Here is a 15,670-nt window from a genome sequence, read left to right on the forward strand (position 1 = left end):
TGAGATTGGCGCGAGGATCGTGGCTGGATGATGAGATTTTCCTCCATTTAATCTCTACGGTGCTGCTTGGTAGGATTTTTGGCGTCTGCTGGGGAAATCGATTCGGATTGATTGGGAAAGACCATTGCGGCGGTGGTAGAAGGAACCTAGAATTTTCTTTTGTTCTGGGTCTAGCTTTGGGCCCTTAGTTGGGCTCTTTTAGGTTAGCTTGGGTGGCCTCTGTTTGTTTTGTTTATGTGTATATGGGCCTTTGGTTTGTAAATTAATGAATGGGCCTTTGTTGTAAATTAATGCTGGAATACAATTTTATTCCTTTCTACGGAAAGGATTTTACCAAAAAAAAAAATCTTTTGCCGACAGCAATCCGAATGTCCCACACCTGCGTAAGTCAACAACCCACACAGGTTAAGTTAGAAACAACATGATCTCTCTTCCAACTTGTTTCTTTCTATATTTCTCTCTTGCGCTGGATTATTTTTGTCAGGGTTCTGGAAAAGCTTCAACTTGACCAGTCTTTCATATTCGATCTCTCTAGATCTTAATATTTCATAATCAATTTCTTTCTCGATTCAGAGGTAATCTCACCGACTTAATTACACTTCGAGAACTAATTACCATAAAATTATAGTCTTCTCTTACATTTCTTATAATATTGCAAAGCGACTGTTAATTTGTGGTGATTTTTTGGTCCTTTAGAGTGTTTATGAAGCCCACCCAGATAGAAAAGTTGATTTTATTTTATTTTATTTTATTTTTATTTTATTTTATTTTTTGTTGATAGAAGTGATTATGTTGGGGAAGGAGATTCGAATTCAGTGACCTCGGGTGCGTTCAAGGGTAAATGTTCTAAACTAACTGAGAACTGAGATGTATGTCGGTTGTATATAGGGGATTTTGGCTTAATTACATATGTGTGTATGTGTCATGAAATAGATCCAGATGGATTTGCAGGTTATGAAAAATATATATGGATGGATTGCAGGTTATGAAATATAAATAGTGGGGTTTGCAGGTTATTAGTATGGCTTCTTCCTCTTCCTCTGCTGCTGCTATCTCGTCACCTCGAAGAAAGTATGATGTGTTTCTTAGTTTCAGAGGTGAGGACACCCGCAACACTTTCACCAGCCACCTTCATGCTGCTTTACTTCGAAAGAAACTTCACACCTACATAGATGACAAACTTGAGAGAGGGGATGAAATCAGACCTGCCCTTCTAGAAGCTATTGAGAAATCAAAGCTTTCGGTGATCATTTTCTCAAAAAGCTACGCTTCTTCCACATGGTGTCTGGATGAACTCGTGCATATACTAGGATGCAAGGAAAGGGATGGACAGTTTGTTATACCCGTTTTTTACGACATCAGTCCACAGGATGTACGAAAACAACAGGGGAGTTATGCAGATGCATTTGCCAAGCTTGAAGAACGTTTCAAGCTTGAAGAAGGTATGGACAAGGTGCTTAAGTGGAGGGATGCTTTGCAGAAAGCTGCCAACCTATCTGGTTATGATTATTCAAAAAAAGCCGGGTAACTAACTTTGCAACTCTTGCAGAATTTTTTTACTTGTGACCTTTGTTTCAAACAAGATTCATTAATGCAGGACTTAGTAACTATTTTTTTCCTTCGTGGTTACTTATATTTTCCAGGACAGAGGCTGATTCCATTGAGAAACTTGTCCAAGTTATATTGAACAAATTGGATTGCAAAAGCTCAAGTAATTTAAAGGGCCTAGTTGAAATTGAAACCAAAGTTGAGCAAATTGAATCGTTACTATGCCTTGATTCATCGGATGTTTGCATTGTAGGTATTTGGGGCATGGGTGGTATTGGCAAGACCACCCTTGCTGATGTTGTATATCACCGACTCTCTTCCAAGTTTGAAGCTTGCTGTTTTCTTAAAAATGTTAGAGAAAATTCCGAAGGAAAAGAAGGAATATATAACTTACGAAATGAACTTCTCCGTGAGATTTTAGATGATAAAATTATAAATATTAAGACTCCATCTGTAGGATCAGAGCTTATTAAAGGGAGGCTCCGTTATACAAAGGTACTCATTGTTCTTGACGACGTGAATGATTCAAGGCAATTAGAACTTCTAGTTGGAGATGATCTTGAGTTTGGTGCCGGAAGTAGAATCATTATAACAACTCGAGATAGGAGCTTACTCAATGAAAAGGTGGTTGATGACAAAATTTACGAGGTCAAGGGATTGAAACATAATGGCGCTCTTCAGCTCTTTCATTTGCATGCTCTGAAAAATAAGTCTCCTACGACAGTTTATACAGAGTTTTCAAGAAAGGTGATAGATTATATTCAAGGCATTCCATTGGCTCTTAAAACTTTGGGTGCCTTATTTCGTCGCTGCGATACAGAAGAAGACTGGGATGAAGAATTGAACAGATTGAAAAAATTTCCTAGTGAAAAAGTTCTGAATGTGTTGAGACTTAGTTACGATGGATTAGAAGAAAATGAGAAGGAATGCTTTCTTGACATTGCATGCTTTCTGAAAGGGGCAGATGTTTATTATGCAAAAAGAATATTAGATCTTCGGGGTTTCTTCGTGACGGGAATCCAAATTCTCATTGACAAGTCTCTCATATCAATTTCAGAGACGAATTGCTTAGAGATGCATGATTTGCTACATGAAATGGGCCGGACAATTGTTCGCGAACAATGCAAGGACGAGCCAGGAAAACGTATTAGGTTGTGGGCTGCTGATGATGTCTATCACGTACTGGAGAATGATACGGTAAGAACCAAAAATCATGAACTTTCTATGATGGGACCATGGAAACTCATTTTGTATAAGCATATGTCAACAAAAGTAGTTTTTAGTAATCTTTGTTGTACATTTATTCTCATTATACTATTTTCTCTTGATTTCCAGGGAACTTCAACAGTTCAATGCATATCCTTTGACACGTCTAACATTACACGGTTGGAATTATGTGGATCACCCTTCAAGAAGATGTCTAATTTGAGATTGTTGATAATTCATGATGCTAGTCTAAGAGTCGAGTACGACTATAACTTTGGGTTGGGTGCAGCATACTTCTATATTTGTTGCTGTAGCGCGGCGTATGAGAAGAATCTGGACCTTTCTCAAGGTCTTCGGTCTCTTCCCAATTCTCTCAGGTATCTTTACTGGCAGGGATACCCGTTGAAATCTCTTCCATCAAATTTTTCTCCACAAAATCTTGTTGAGCTTCGAATGCCCGGCAGCTTTGTTGGGGCAGAACTTTGGAGTAAAAACCAGGTATATATATGCTTCCTATTCTTATTTCTATGTTTTTTTTATTGAAGTATATATATGCTAACTTTTGTTCTTTGTATAAACTACGGTGCCTCTGGAAACCTATTCGGCCGAAGTCAATAATGTTCTTCTTTCCATTTTTCTTTAATTTGTTACAGAATCTTGGGAACTTAAAAGTGATTGAACTAAGTTTTTGCATGCATCTGACTGAAGTTCCAGATTTCTCTAGCAGTAAAAAAATTGAGCATATAGTGCTTTATGGCTGTGATAGATTGGTTCGAATTCCTTCTTATTTTAAAGATCTTGACAAGCTTAGGTGGCTGAATCTGGGAGATTGCTCAAGTCTAGAATTCTTACCAGAGCTCCCAGTGCTATGTTGTCTTGAAGCAAGTGGCTGCACTTCACTGAAGACAGTTTCAAGTTCAAGAAATTCACTCACACAAGCTTGGGATAAATATGAATTGTTTCGAGGGCGTTTTAACTTTTTTGATTGCCGAAACTTGGATGAAAATGCAAGGACCAATATAATGGCTGACACACAGTTAAGAATTATGCGAGTGGCAACTGGGCCATTGAAAACTCAGCAACATAAAGAAGAAGAAATTGTCATGGTCTCTCTCTCCCCCACGCACGCACACACTTTCATATCTCCTTCATGCCATTTTTCACGTGTTGTATAATTTACTGGATTTCCATGCATCGATGTTACAGGAAATGACTTCATCTATCCCTACCTGCTGTCGGACTTTAGGTAGCACCGTCTCTGCTCGGACTTTAGTTAGCACTGTATGTGAAGGAAATGAAATTCCAAATTGGTTCTGCCATCAAAATGAAGGATCTTCGATAACAATCAAGCTTCCTCGAAATTGGTATTGTACAGATTTTTTGGGTTTTGCTCTATCGGTTGTTCTCGGTCGCAATGTCTTTTATAAAGATCTGATGCTTGGATGCTCGTGCAATTTTAAAACTAATAGTGGTGAAAGCCATGAAACCATTTATCCTACCCATTATCCTTTTAATGAAAAAGGAGGAGTGCTTGCTTGTACGAAATTCGGTCACATATTTGTGTGGTATAGTGCGTTTGCACTTGGAGAGGAAGCAAATTTGAATCGCTCCAATTCTTTTTACAAACTTGTCACTGGGGCCTGTTTTGAGTTCAACGCTGTGGATGCCCACTACGGGATGCCATCAACGGTGAAAAAGTGTGGGATCAGCCTGCTGTATGCTGAAGATGTCGAGACCATCAAGTCGGGAGGAAACACAGGTTGGAGTAGCCAAAAAAAAAAGAGTTAGAAATGAAAAATTAAGAATTTGAGCTCTTCTTATTGTTTGTATTCGCATCTTTTAAGCTGTTTGTAAGCCTTGTGGCCGAGGGATTCCTAGTATTAGTCTTTGTTGTTTAAACGCATTGGCTCTTCAAGTAATTTGTAAGAGACGTTTTGATATAGGTGGTTCAATTTTGAATTTTTTATATCAAACATCTATAGCTTTTGGCTCTGTTTTTTTTTTTTTTTTTTTTTTTTTTTTTTTATTTATTTATTTATTTTAAACCATTGATATCGTGGGTTTAGCAAAGAAATACTAGTAGATCTCAATATTAATTGTTATAAAAGCAACTTTTTGATCAAATATTCTTTTATTAAATTTTTATATTTCATTTACTTAATTTATCATTTAATTCACAAATTAATATAAAAAAACTCCAAAAATCAAGTAGTCTTATCTTATTTTCTCCTATAATAATTCGTTCCATAATCACTAGCAAAAGTACCCCGCATGTTGCTGCGAATGCCTTAAATATTTTGATAATATATACACACACACACACACACAGAAAACATAAATTATTGAAACTAGATTTATAGAAATTGGCAGTGTTCATAGCTATCAAAAGATTGACACTGTTTAATTGCTCACTGTTCAAAAGATATTCTTGGAAGCTAAATTTATGTAAGTTCATAGTTATCAAAAGATTGGCAGTGTTCACTCTTTATTAGGCATTTTCAGATTGTGAGGGGAAGAGAAGACCTATCCCATCTTCCAGCTTCAATACAAGTGCCTGTGGCGAAGCATATCGGGAAGATGTCTTCCCAGAGGATTGTTTACAAGGATTCATAATTTCAATTTTAGGACAGAATTAGAAGAAGATGTTATAAACATGTGAAAGTCATAATCTTTTGTTATTGGTGCTCATAATTATTATTTTTTCAAGTTTTAATTACCTTGTATTTGAGAAGAGGTTCAAAACTCTCTTCAATTTCTTTTGGTTCTGGTTTGGCTTTAGGCTTAGCCTCCGTTGTCGCCATTGACAGAAGACGGGCTCTTAGGAATAGAAGTGGGTATGAATGGAGCTTGATATGATCTAATAATGAAAACATACACAAATCAAACATAAAATACTAGATCATATAAAAGTTTCCTTGTGAGTTTGGTTTTCTTGACCAAACTTTTATCATTTACTTAATTTATTATTCCTTGTGGCCTTTTTTTTTACCAATCTATATGATGGGTTTAGCTAGAAATACTACATCATAGTACTAATTGCTATAGTTTTTAGGCTTTTGATCATTCTTTTATTAATTTTTAATATTTCATTTACTTAATTTATCATTTAATTTGCAAATTAATATAAAAAAACTCCAAAAATAATGTGGTCTTATCTTATCTTCTCTTACAATAATTCGTTTCATAATAATCACTAGCAAAAGTGCTCCGCGCATTGTTGCAAGTACTTAAAATATTTTGATAATATATACATACAGAAAACATATCAAAAGATTGGCGGTGTTTACTCTTTATTCAATTGAGAGGCATTTTCAAATTGTGAGGGGATGAGAAGACCCATCCCATCTTCCAGCTTCAATACAAGTGCCTGTGGCGAAGCATATCGGGAGGATGTCTTCCCTGAGGATTGTTTACAAGGATTCATAATTTCAACTTTAGGACAGAACTAGAAGAAGATCTTATAAACATGTGAAAGTCATAATCTTTTGTTATTGGCGCTCATAATTTTTTTTTTCAAGTTTTAATTACCTTGTATTTGAGAAGAGATTCAGAACTCTCTTCAATTTTCTGGTTTGGCTTCAGGCTTAGCCTCCATTGTCGCCATTGACAGAAGACGGGCTCTTAGGAATAGTAATGAGCATGAATAGAGCTTGATATGATCTAATTATGAAAACATACACTAATCAACATAAAATTTCAAGTGCATGAACGAATTTATACAAATATGTTGAAAAGAATATCACTTTTTTTATATATGTTGAAATTTGTTGATGACGGGGTGAAAAAAATTCCTCGACTGAAAAAATTCCTGCCAATTTAGAAAAGAACTATTCCAAATTACGGATGTACTCTATTAATTTAACCAAGAACATGCATGGCACCACCACTATTAAGAAGCATCAGCATCAACATACAAAGACAAAAGTTTCTACAATCAGTTGTCAAATTGTTACCAAAAACATGCATGGAAAGAATAAAAATGACCACAAAGATGGCAAAACAATTAACCACATATGTTGTTTATATGCCCACTGAGAGGAAAAAGCTTCTGCAATTGCAAGAACGTATTTATATAAAACAGACATGTCACTTTAGCTTAAGCTCACACACCATCTGAAAGAGCCTCTTGTATCCATTCCAATCATACTCCTGTCAAGCATGTCCCTCTACTATTCCCCACCAGCAATCAACCATAAACGCCATCTACATTAACTGATATCAATACCCTCGGCCTGCTTTAGTGAGCATCTGGATCAACCAGCACACACTTCATATGAATGACACCTAACTGCCACGAAAATAAAAGACATGATGAAGAGCATACAAATTGGCGACTAAGCTTAAAAACAACCCTTGTGTATTAAGCAAAACTTGAACTCACTTGACATGGCAACCTCTAATGCAAGGTAAAGAGTAGAAAAGCAAATGCATTGACAAACAGAAAACCATTCAATCACATAAATATAAACATTATATCCAAGCACCTAAAATAAAAACATGAACCAAAATCCCAGAAATTTCACTATGAAACTGAAGCTTAATAAACATATGTGCACCTGTAGCTATTGCCTCATAAGAATTTCCTTGAATCGGTGTGAATTGAGTTGAGGATCAGAACCTATAATTGAATAGAACAGTCTGCAAGTATCAAACAGAAACAGGAATCCAAATGACCAAAAAGATAAATGCAGTGATAAATAAAGCTAATACCTATTCATATTCCCCTTGCACTGGCTGTAAAGATCAATCAAATCCTTCTTCTTGAAATCAGATCCCTTCTACTTTGCTTTGAACACTTCGATATCAGCTTCAATGACCTCGCCATGGCAACTTTTTGTTCATTTTGCTGCCTTTACCCCTTGCTATCTTGTCCCGATTTACATGTTCTTCAAACCTCACCGGCGTCCATCTTCCTCGACCAATTTCATTCTGGCCTGCAGTCAGTTTTCAACGCAATTTGTTGTGATCATTCGAGAGGGTGCATAGAGTTCTAGTGGTCACGCCGGCTCAGGTGTTTACAACACCACCTCCTTCTCTTTGTCTGCCTTTGTTGGCAGACAGAGAGAAGAGCATTAATTTCATGAAAAGCATTCTTACCTGATGATTATAGAGATTTCTGCACATCATAACAGCATTCAGACCTCCAGTAATAATTGAAAGTGCAATGATCTGTTGCAATTGGTAAGTAATACTTAGTCACTCGACAATTACCAAATGGACCAAATAATAAAGAAAAAACCAGTCTTGGTTAATTCATTTAACTAAGAAGAAAGGCTGTGAAGTTCCGAAATGAATATGCAGCCATCTTTTGGAATGTCAAAACTTATTTCTCATATTTAACCATGATATACAGATTCTCCATGTTTTCATCTTCTGGATTACATGGTGATTACTACCTTTCTCCCTTACCAAACCAGGAAGCAGAAACATAGGACCCCCATGGGACCCCATAATCTCCAGCCCAATGTCCATCTTGTGCCTGGATTGTTGAATAGAAACTCAGAGACCTTCGTAATGTGATTGTCACTGCCTCTTCCGTTACCTCTTCTTGATTTTTAACTTTGAGTTGTGGTAGATTAGTAGCAAATAGATTTCCTTTGCAAACTGCATTTCAGAAATAAGAAGAGAACACGCTCGTAATCCTGCCAAAAGATACCCCTAATCACTGGCTATCGTTTTCATTGATCCAAATCATCCAATTAGCAGAAGCATCCAACAATCTCCTCGGCTGAAAAAATTCCTGCCAATTTAGAAAGGAACTATTCCAAATTACGGATGTACTCTATTAATTTAACCAAGAACATGCATGGCACCACCACTATTAAGATGCATCAGCATCAACATACAAAGACAAAAGTTGCTACAATCAGTTGTCAAATTGTTACCAAAAACATGCATAGAAAGAATAAAAATGACCACAAAGATGGCAAAACAATTAACCACATATGTTGTTTATATGCCCACTGAGAGGAAAAAGCTTCTGCAATTGCAAGAACGTATTTATATAAAACAGACATGTCACTTTAGCTTAAGCGCACACACCATCTGAAAGAGCCTCTTGTATCCATTCCAATCATACTCCTGTCAAGCATGTCCCTCTACTATTCCCCACCAGCAATCAACCATAAACGCCATCTACATTAACCGATATCAATAAGGATTTAAAAGAGAGAGAGACTGAACTCAGAAAAATATGCTTCCTAGTAACATTGACTTAAATTTGTGGTAGAAGGACTGGAATTTTCTCTCCTTTTTTATTAAAGATAAAAGAGAGAGAGAGAGAGACTTCATTTAGATATAATAAGGATTTAAAAGAATGAATTCATATTTTGACAACAAGCTCAGATTTGTTTCTAACATGAAGATATAATCCACGAAATGAGCAAATGTAATGTAATAACTGAAACTAAAATGACTGTGTCCAATGAATCATTCGAAATCCATGTAATCCTTCAATCACATAAATATAAACATTATATCCAAGCACCTAAAATAAAAATATGAACCAAAATCCCAGAAACTTCACTATGAAACTGAAGCTTAATAAACATATGTGCACCTGTAGCTATTGCCTCATAAGAATTTCCTTGAAACGGTGTGAATTGAGTTGAGGATCAGAACCTATAATTGACCTGCACCGGCCCTCGCCGTGGCAGGGGTCGGTGGAAGATCTTTCCTTTTTCTCTAAGTTTTAACTTTTTGCTCATTTTGCTGCCTTTACCCCTTGCTATCTTGTCCCGATTTACCTGTTCTTCAAACCTCACGGGCGTCCATCTTCCTCGACCAATTTCATTCTAGTCTGCAGTCACTTTTCAACGCAAGTTGTTGCGATTATTCGAGGGGGTGCGTAGAGTTCTGGTGATCATGCCGGCTCAGGTGTTTACAACACCACCTCCTTCTCTTTGTCCGCCTTTGTTGGCAATGTTGTTCGTGGTAAATCCACATGCTTTTTTCAATTTCTGGATGAAATTGGCGCGAGGATCGTGGCTGGATGATGAGATTTTCCTCCATTTAATCTCTACGGTGCTGCTTGGTAGGATTTTTGGCGTCTGCTGGGGAAATCGATTCGGATTGATTGGGAAATACCATTGCAGTGGTGGTAGAAGGAATCCAGAATTTTCTTTTGTTCGTGTATAGCTTTGGGCCCTTGGTTGGGCTCTTTTGGGTTTAGCTTAGGTTGGGCTCCTTTGGGTTTAGCTTAGGTGGCTTCTGTTTGTTTTGTTTATGTGTATATGGGCCTTTGTTGTAACTTAATGCTGGAATAAAATTTTGTTCCTTTCTGCGGAAAGGATTTTACCCAAAAAAAAAAAAAAAAAAAAAGGTAAATATCAGTTTTGTGGTTTTTTACATTTACTACGAAATTTTTTTTGTTTCAAGTCATATTTAAAATGTTAATTTTGAAACAGTCTTATACATCCATTAATGTGAATATTAAGTCTCTCAATAACGTAACGTCTATGTGAACAATGATTGAATAACACGTGTTATTAAGGGATCCATGTGAAAATCAAAAATTCAAAAAATATTTAAAAATTAATTACAAAAATATTTATTTAAAGAAAAAAAAAAAAAAAAAACCTAAACAAACAAAGCCAAACCCCCTTCCTCCATCCCCACCCGACAACCCCAAAACCCTAATTTCCCCCTCCAAAGCCCCATCAATTCACCATATGTCTATCCCTCCAACCCTGCTTTCATACCCACAGTGTCTACCAAACCTTCCCTCCCACTAATTTCTCCCGCCGCAGGATTCTTTGGTTCGGGACGAACTTGCCGCCGCAGGAGAGAACGTCTCCGCGTCGAAGGTCTCGCGGTCGGCCCTTCTGATGCTCAAGGTTGATAGCTGGGATTCTTTCGGGTTTCAGATGCAGCAAGTGCCAGAGGAAGGAGTGGACGGAGAAAGGGTGGCTCGGGTGGGTGATGGGGGATGGGTGAAGGGGGTGCTCGGGCGGAGAAGATGAAAGGGGTAGAGGGGATGGAGGGGTGGAGGGGTTCTGGGTTCGCTTTGGGGTATTTTTTTTATTTATTTATTTTTACTTTATTATATATATATTTTAATAATAATTATAAATATGTTTATTTAATTAATTATTTTAATATTTTTTTGAATTTTTAATTTTCACTTGGATCCTACACATTTAATCATTGTCTACATAAGCATCACATCATCAATTACTTAACAGTTAACTTAACAGTCACTATGACTTTGATATGAAAATAATTTCATATACTAAATGTTAAAAAAACATAAAACTTGAACGTAATAAGCAGATATTTATCAAAAAAATAATAATAATAACAATTCGTTTGTATGGTTAGACTTGTCCCTCACACCTGCGTAAGTCAACAACCCACAAAAGTCAAGTTAGAAACAACATGATCTCTCTTCCAACTTGTTTCTTTCTATATTTCTCTCTTGCGCTGGATTATTTTCGTCAGGATTCTGGAAAAGCTTCAACTTGATCAGTCTTTCGTATTCGATCTCTCTAGATCTTAATATTTCCTAATCAATTTCTTTCTTGATTCAGAGGTACTCTCACTGACTTAATTACACTTGGAGAATCAATTACCATATAATTATAGTCTTCTCTTACATTTCTTATAATATTGCAAGGCGACTGTTAATTTGTGGTGACTTTTTGGTCCCTCAGAATGTTTATGAAGCCCACCAAGATAGAAAAATTGTTTTTTTCATTTTTTGTTGATAGAAGTGATTATATGTTCTAAACTAACTGAGATGTATGAAAACTAACTGAGATTCGAATTCAGTGACCTCGGGTGCATTCAAGGGTAAATGTTCTAAACTAACTGAGATGTATGTCAGTTGTATATGGGGGATTTTGGCTTAATTAAATAAATAATTTCATATTTTGTCATAGTTTAATGGACCCCTTATGAATGTACATGTGTGTATATGTTATGAAATAGATCCGGATGGATTTGCAGGTTATGAAAAATATATATGGATGGATTGCAGGTTATGAAATATAAATTGTGGGGTTTGCAGGTTATTAGTATGGCTTCTTCCTCTTCCTCTGCTGCTGCTATCTCGTCACCTCGAAGAAAGTATGATGTGTTTCTTAGTTTCAGAGGTGAGGACACCCGCAACACTTTCACCAGCCACCTTCATGCTGCTTTACTTCGAAAGAAACTTCACACCTACATAGATGACAAACTTGAGAGAGGGGATGAAATCAGACCTGCCCTTCTAGAAGCTATTGAGAAATCAAAGCTTTCGGTGATCATTTTCTCAAAAAACTACGCTTCTTCCACATGGTGTCTGGATGAACTCGTCCATATACTAGGATGCAAGGAAAGGGATGGACAGTTTGTTATACCCGTTTTTTACGACATCAGTCCACAGGATGTACGAAAACAACAGGGGAGTTATGCAGATGCATTTGCCAAGCTAGAAGAACGTTTCAAGGACTGTATGGACAAGGTGCTTGAGTGGAGGGATGCTTTGGAGAAAGCTGCCAACCTATCTGGTTATGATTATTCAAACAAAGCCGGGTAACTAACTTTGCAACTCTTGCAGAATTTTTTACTTGTGACCTTTGTTTCAAACAAGATTCATTAATGCAGGACTTAGTAACTATTTTTTTCCTTCGTGGTTACTTATATTTTCCAGGACAGAGGCCGATTCCATTGAGAAACTTGTCCAAGTTATATTGAACAAATTGGATTGCAAAAGCTCAAGTAATTTAAGGGGTCTAGTTGAAATTGAAACCAAAGTTGAGCAAATTGAATCGTTACTATGCCTTGATTCACCGGTTGTTTGCAATGTAGGTATTTGGGGCATGGGTGGTATTGGCAAGACCACCCTTGCTGATGTTGTATATCACCGATTCTCTTCCAAGTTTGAAGGTTGTTGTTTTCTTAAAAATGTTAGAGAAAATTCCGAAGGAAAAGACGGAATATATAACTTACGAAATAAACTTCTCCGTGAGATTTTTGATGATGAAAATATAAATATTAACACTCCATCTATAGGATCAGAGCTTCTTAAAGAGAGGCTCCGTCGTACAAAGGTACTCATTGTTCTTGACGACGTGAATGATTCAAGGCAATTAGAACTTCTAGTTGGAGATGATCTTAAGTTTGGTGTGGGAAGTAGAATCATTATAACAACTCGAGATCGGAGCTTACTCGATGAAAAGGTTGATGATGACCAAATTTATGAGGTCAAGGGATTGAAACATGATGGCGCTCTTCAGCTCTTTCATTTGCATGCTCTGAAAAATAAGTCTCCTACGACAGTTTATACAAAGTTTTCAAGAAAGGTGATAGATTATATTCAAGGCATTCCATTGGCTCTTAAAACTTTGGGTGCCTTATTCCGTCGCTGCGATACAGAAGAAGACTGGGAAAAAGAATTGAACAGATTGAAAAAATTTCCTAGCGAAAAAATTCAGAATGTGTTGAGACTTAGTTATGATGGATTAGAAGAAAATGAGAAGGAATGCTTTCTCGACATTGCATGCTTCCTGAAAGGAGCAGATGTTTTTACTGCAAAAAGAATATTAGATATTCGGGGTTTCTTCGTGACGGGAATCCAAATTCTCATTGAGAAGTCTCTCATATCAATTTCAGAGATGAATTGCTTAGAGATGCATGATTTGCTGCAAGAAATGGGCCGGACAATTGTTCGCGAACAATGCAAGGACGAGCCAGGAAAACGTAATAGGTTGTGGGCTGCTGGTGATGTCTATCAAGTGCTGGAGAATGATACGGTAAGAACCAAAAGTCAGGAAAACGTAATAGGTTGTGGAAACTCATTTTGTATAAGCATATGTCAACAAAAGTAGTTTTTAGTAATCTTTGTTGTACATTTATTCTCATTATACTATTTTCTCTTGATTTCCAGGGAACTTCAACCGTTCAATGCATATCCTTTGACACGTCTAACTTTACAGGGTTGGAATTATGTGGATCACCCTTCAAGAAGATGTCTAATTTAAGATTGTTGATGATTCATGATCCTCATCTAAGAGTCGAGTACAACTATGGCTTTGATTTTGGTTCAAAATTGGTGAAATACTTATTATATGTTCCTCGCTTTGGCAAGAGGTACAACAACAATCTGGACCTTTCTCAAGGTCTTCAGTCTCTTCCCAATTCTCTCAGGTATCTTTACTGGCAGGAATACCCGTTGAAATCTCTTCCAACAAAATTTTCTCCACAAAATCTTGTTGAGCTTCGATTGCCCTACAGCTTTGCTGGGAAAAAACTTTGGAGTAAAAACCAGGTATATATATGCTTCCTCTTCTGTTTTTCAATTTTTTTTAATACAAGTATGTGTGCTTACTTTTGTTCTTCGTATAAACTATGGTGCCTCTGGAAATCTATTTGGCCGAAGTCAATAATGTTCTTCTTTCCATTTCTCTTTAATATGTTACAGAATATTGGGAACTTAAAAGTGATTGAACTAAGTTTTTGCAAGCATCTGACTAAAGTTCCAGATCTCTCTCGCTGTCCAAAAATTGAGCGTATAGATCTTTACGGCTGTACGAAATTGGTTCGAATTCCTTCCTATTTTAAACATCTTGACAAGCTTACATTTCTGAATCTGGGATGGTGCACAAGTCTAAAATTTTTACCAGAGCTCCCAGTGCTACGTTGTCTTCAAGCAGAGGGCTGCACTTCACTGAAGACAGTTTCCAGTTCAAGAAATTCACTCACACAAGCTTGGGATAAATATGAATTGTTTCGGGGGCGTTTTCATTTTGGTGAGTGCACAAACTTGGATGAAAATGCAAGGACCAATATAATGGTGGACACACGGTTGAGAATTATGCGGGTGGCAACTGCGCCAGTGAATTCACTCACACAAGCTTGGGATAAATATGAATTGTTTCGAGGGCGTTTTCCTTTTGCTGATCACCAAAACACGGTCTCTCTCTCTCTCCTTCTCACACATGCACGCACGCACACACACGCACACTTTCGTATCTCCCTCATGCCATTTTTTCACGTGTTGAATAATTTATTTGATGTCCATGCATCGATGTTACAGGAAATCTCTGATGAGACTTTAGTTAGCACTATATGTGTGGGAAATCAAATTCCAGATTGGTTCCGCCATCAAAATAAGGGATCTTCGATAACTATCAAGCTTCCTCCAGATTGGTATGGTACAGATTTTTTGGGTTTTGCATTCTCTCTTGTTGTCGCTGACAATGCCATACCTTTTTTCCTTTCTTTGGGTTTCATGAAGATTGTATGCAAGTGCAATTTCAAAACCAATAGTGGCCAAAGTCATGAAATCATTTATCCTTCCTTTATTCCTTTTACTGAAAGAGAGGGGAAGCTTTCTTATTTGCCGTTCGAATTCATATTTGTGTGGTTTAGTGCGTTTGCACTTGGGGAGGGAGCAAATTTAAATCGCTCCACTTCTTTTTACAACCTTGTCACTGAGGTCTGTTTTGAGTTCAACGCTGGGGATGCCCACTTCGGCGACCGATTAACGGTGAAAAGGTGTGGGATCAGCCTGCTGTATGCTCAAGATGTCGATACCATCTAGTCGGGAGGAACTACGGGTTGGAGTAGCCAAAAATAGATGAAAAATTAAGAATTTGAGCTCTTATTGTTTGTATTCTCATCTTTTAAGCTGTTTGTAAGCCTTGTGGCCGAGGGATTCCTTGTATTAGTCTTTGTTGTTGTAACGCTTTGGCTTTCCAAGTAATTTACAAGAGGCATTTTGATACAGATGGTTCAATTTTAAATTTTTTATATCAAACATCTATAGTTGTTGACTCTTTTTTTTTTTAACCATCAATATCATGGGTTTAATAGAGAAATATCAGTAGATTGTAGTATTAATTGTTATAGCTTTTAGGTTTTTTATCAAACACTCTTTTATTAATTTTTACTATTTCATTTACTTAATTTATCATTTAATTCACAAATTAATATT

The 15,670-nt window shown here is 36.9% G+C and overlaps 2 protein-coding genes and 1 long non-coding RNA gene across 19 annotated transcripts in view; 2 read left to right on the forward strand and 1 right to left on the reverse strand.

Annotated features, from left to right (window-relative positions):
- Nucleotides 1-9,921, reverse strand: part of LOC137725476 (uncharacterized) — a 66,716-nt gene extending 56,795 nt beyond the window's left edge. The window contains exons 1-5 of the long non-coding RNA XR_015962829.1: nt 9,314-9,921; nt 8,151-8,494; nt 7,852-7,923; nt 7,311-7,688; nt 6,865-7,042 (exon numbers count right to left, since the gene is read on the reverse strand). This is a non-coding gene — a long non-coding RNA (uncharacterized LOC137725476). The remainder of the gene's footprint in view (nt 1-6,864; nt 7,043-7,310; nt 7,689-7,851; nt 7,924-8,150; nt 8,495-9,313) is intronic.
- On the forward strand, nt 381-4,746 carry LOC137724873 (disease resistance protein RUN1-like). 12 transcript variants are annotated; one of them, XR_015962820.1, is made up of 8 exons: nt 382-575; nt 782-837; nt 983-1,524; nt 1,644-1,711; nt 1,802-2,745; nt 2,884-3,252; nt 3,566-3,860; nt 3,961-4,746. XR_015962820.1 is itself a non-coding variant. In XM_088694587.1 (8 exons), the coding sequence occupies exons 3-8, from the start codon at nt 1,022-1,024 to the stop codon at nt 4,540-4,542; spliced, it is 2,919 nt and encodes a 972-aa protein (XP_088550713.1). In that variant the 5' UTR covers nt 400-575; nt 782-837; nt 983-1,021; the 3' UTR covers nt 4,543-4,746. The 12 variants fall into 12 exon arrangements, 10 of the variants coding, with proteins under 10 accessions (XP_088550708.1, XP_088550713.1, XP_088550714.1 ...); XM_088694587.1 differs by having other exon boundaries at nt 400-575; nt 3,408-3,860; XM_088694588.1 differs by having other exon boundaries at nt 400-575; nt 785-837; nt 3,408-3,860.
- Nucleotides 9,922-10,808: 887 nt separating the features above from the next.
- On the forward strand, nt 10,809-15,462 carry LOC148696874 (disease resistance protein RUN1-like). Of its 6 annotated transcripts, none has more exons than XM_088694577.1 (6): nt 10,815-11,284; nt 11,732-12,267; nt 12,386-13,487; nt 13,622-14,002; nt 14,156-14,647; nt 14,771-15,462. In XM_088694577.1, exons 2-6 carry the CDS (start codon nt 11,735-11,737, stop codon nt 15,275-15,277), a joined length of 3,015 nt encoding a protein of 1,004 aa, XP_088550703.1. In that variant the 5' UTR covers nt 10,815-11,284; nt 11,732-11,734; the 3' UTR covers nt 15,278-15,462. The 6 variants fall into 6 exon arrangements, with proteins under 6 accessions (XP_088550700.1, XP_088550699.1, XP_088550703.1 ...); XM_088694576.1 differs by having other exon boundaries at nt 10,816-11,284; nt 11,762-12,267; XM_088694574.1 differs by having other exon boundaries at nt 10,809-11,284; nt 14,156-15,462.
- Nucleotides 15,463-15,670: the final 208 nt, after the last annotated feature.

Source organism: Pyrus communis, chromosome 5 (assembly GCF_041283825.1).
Source record: "Pyrus communis isolate YQ-2024b chromosome 5, ASM4128382v1, whole genome shotgun sequence".
Taxonomy (NCBI): domain Eukaryota; kingdom Viridiplantae; phylum Streptophyta; class Magnoliopsida; order Rosales; family Rosaceae; genus Pyrus; species Pyrus communis.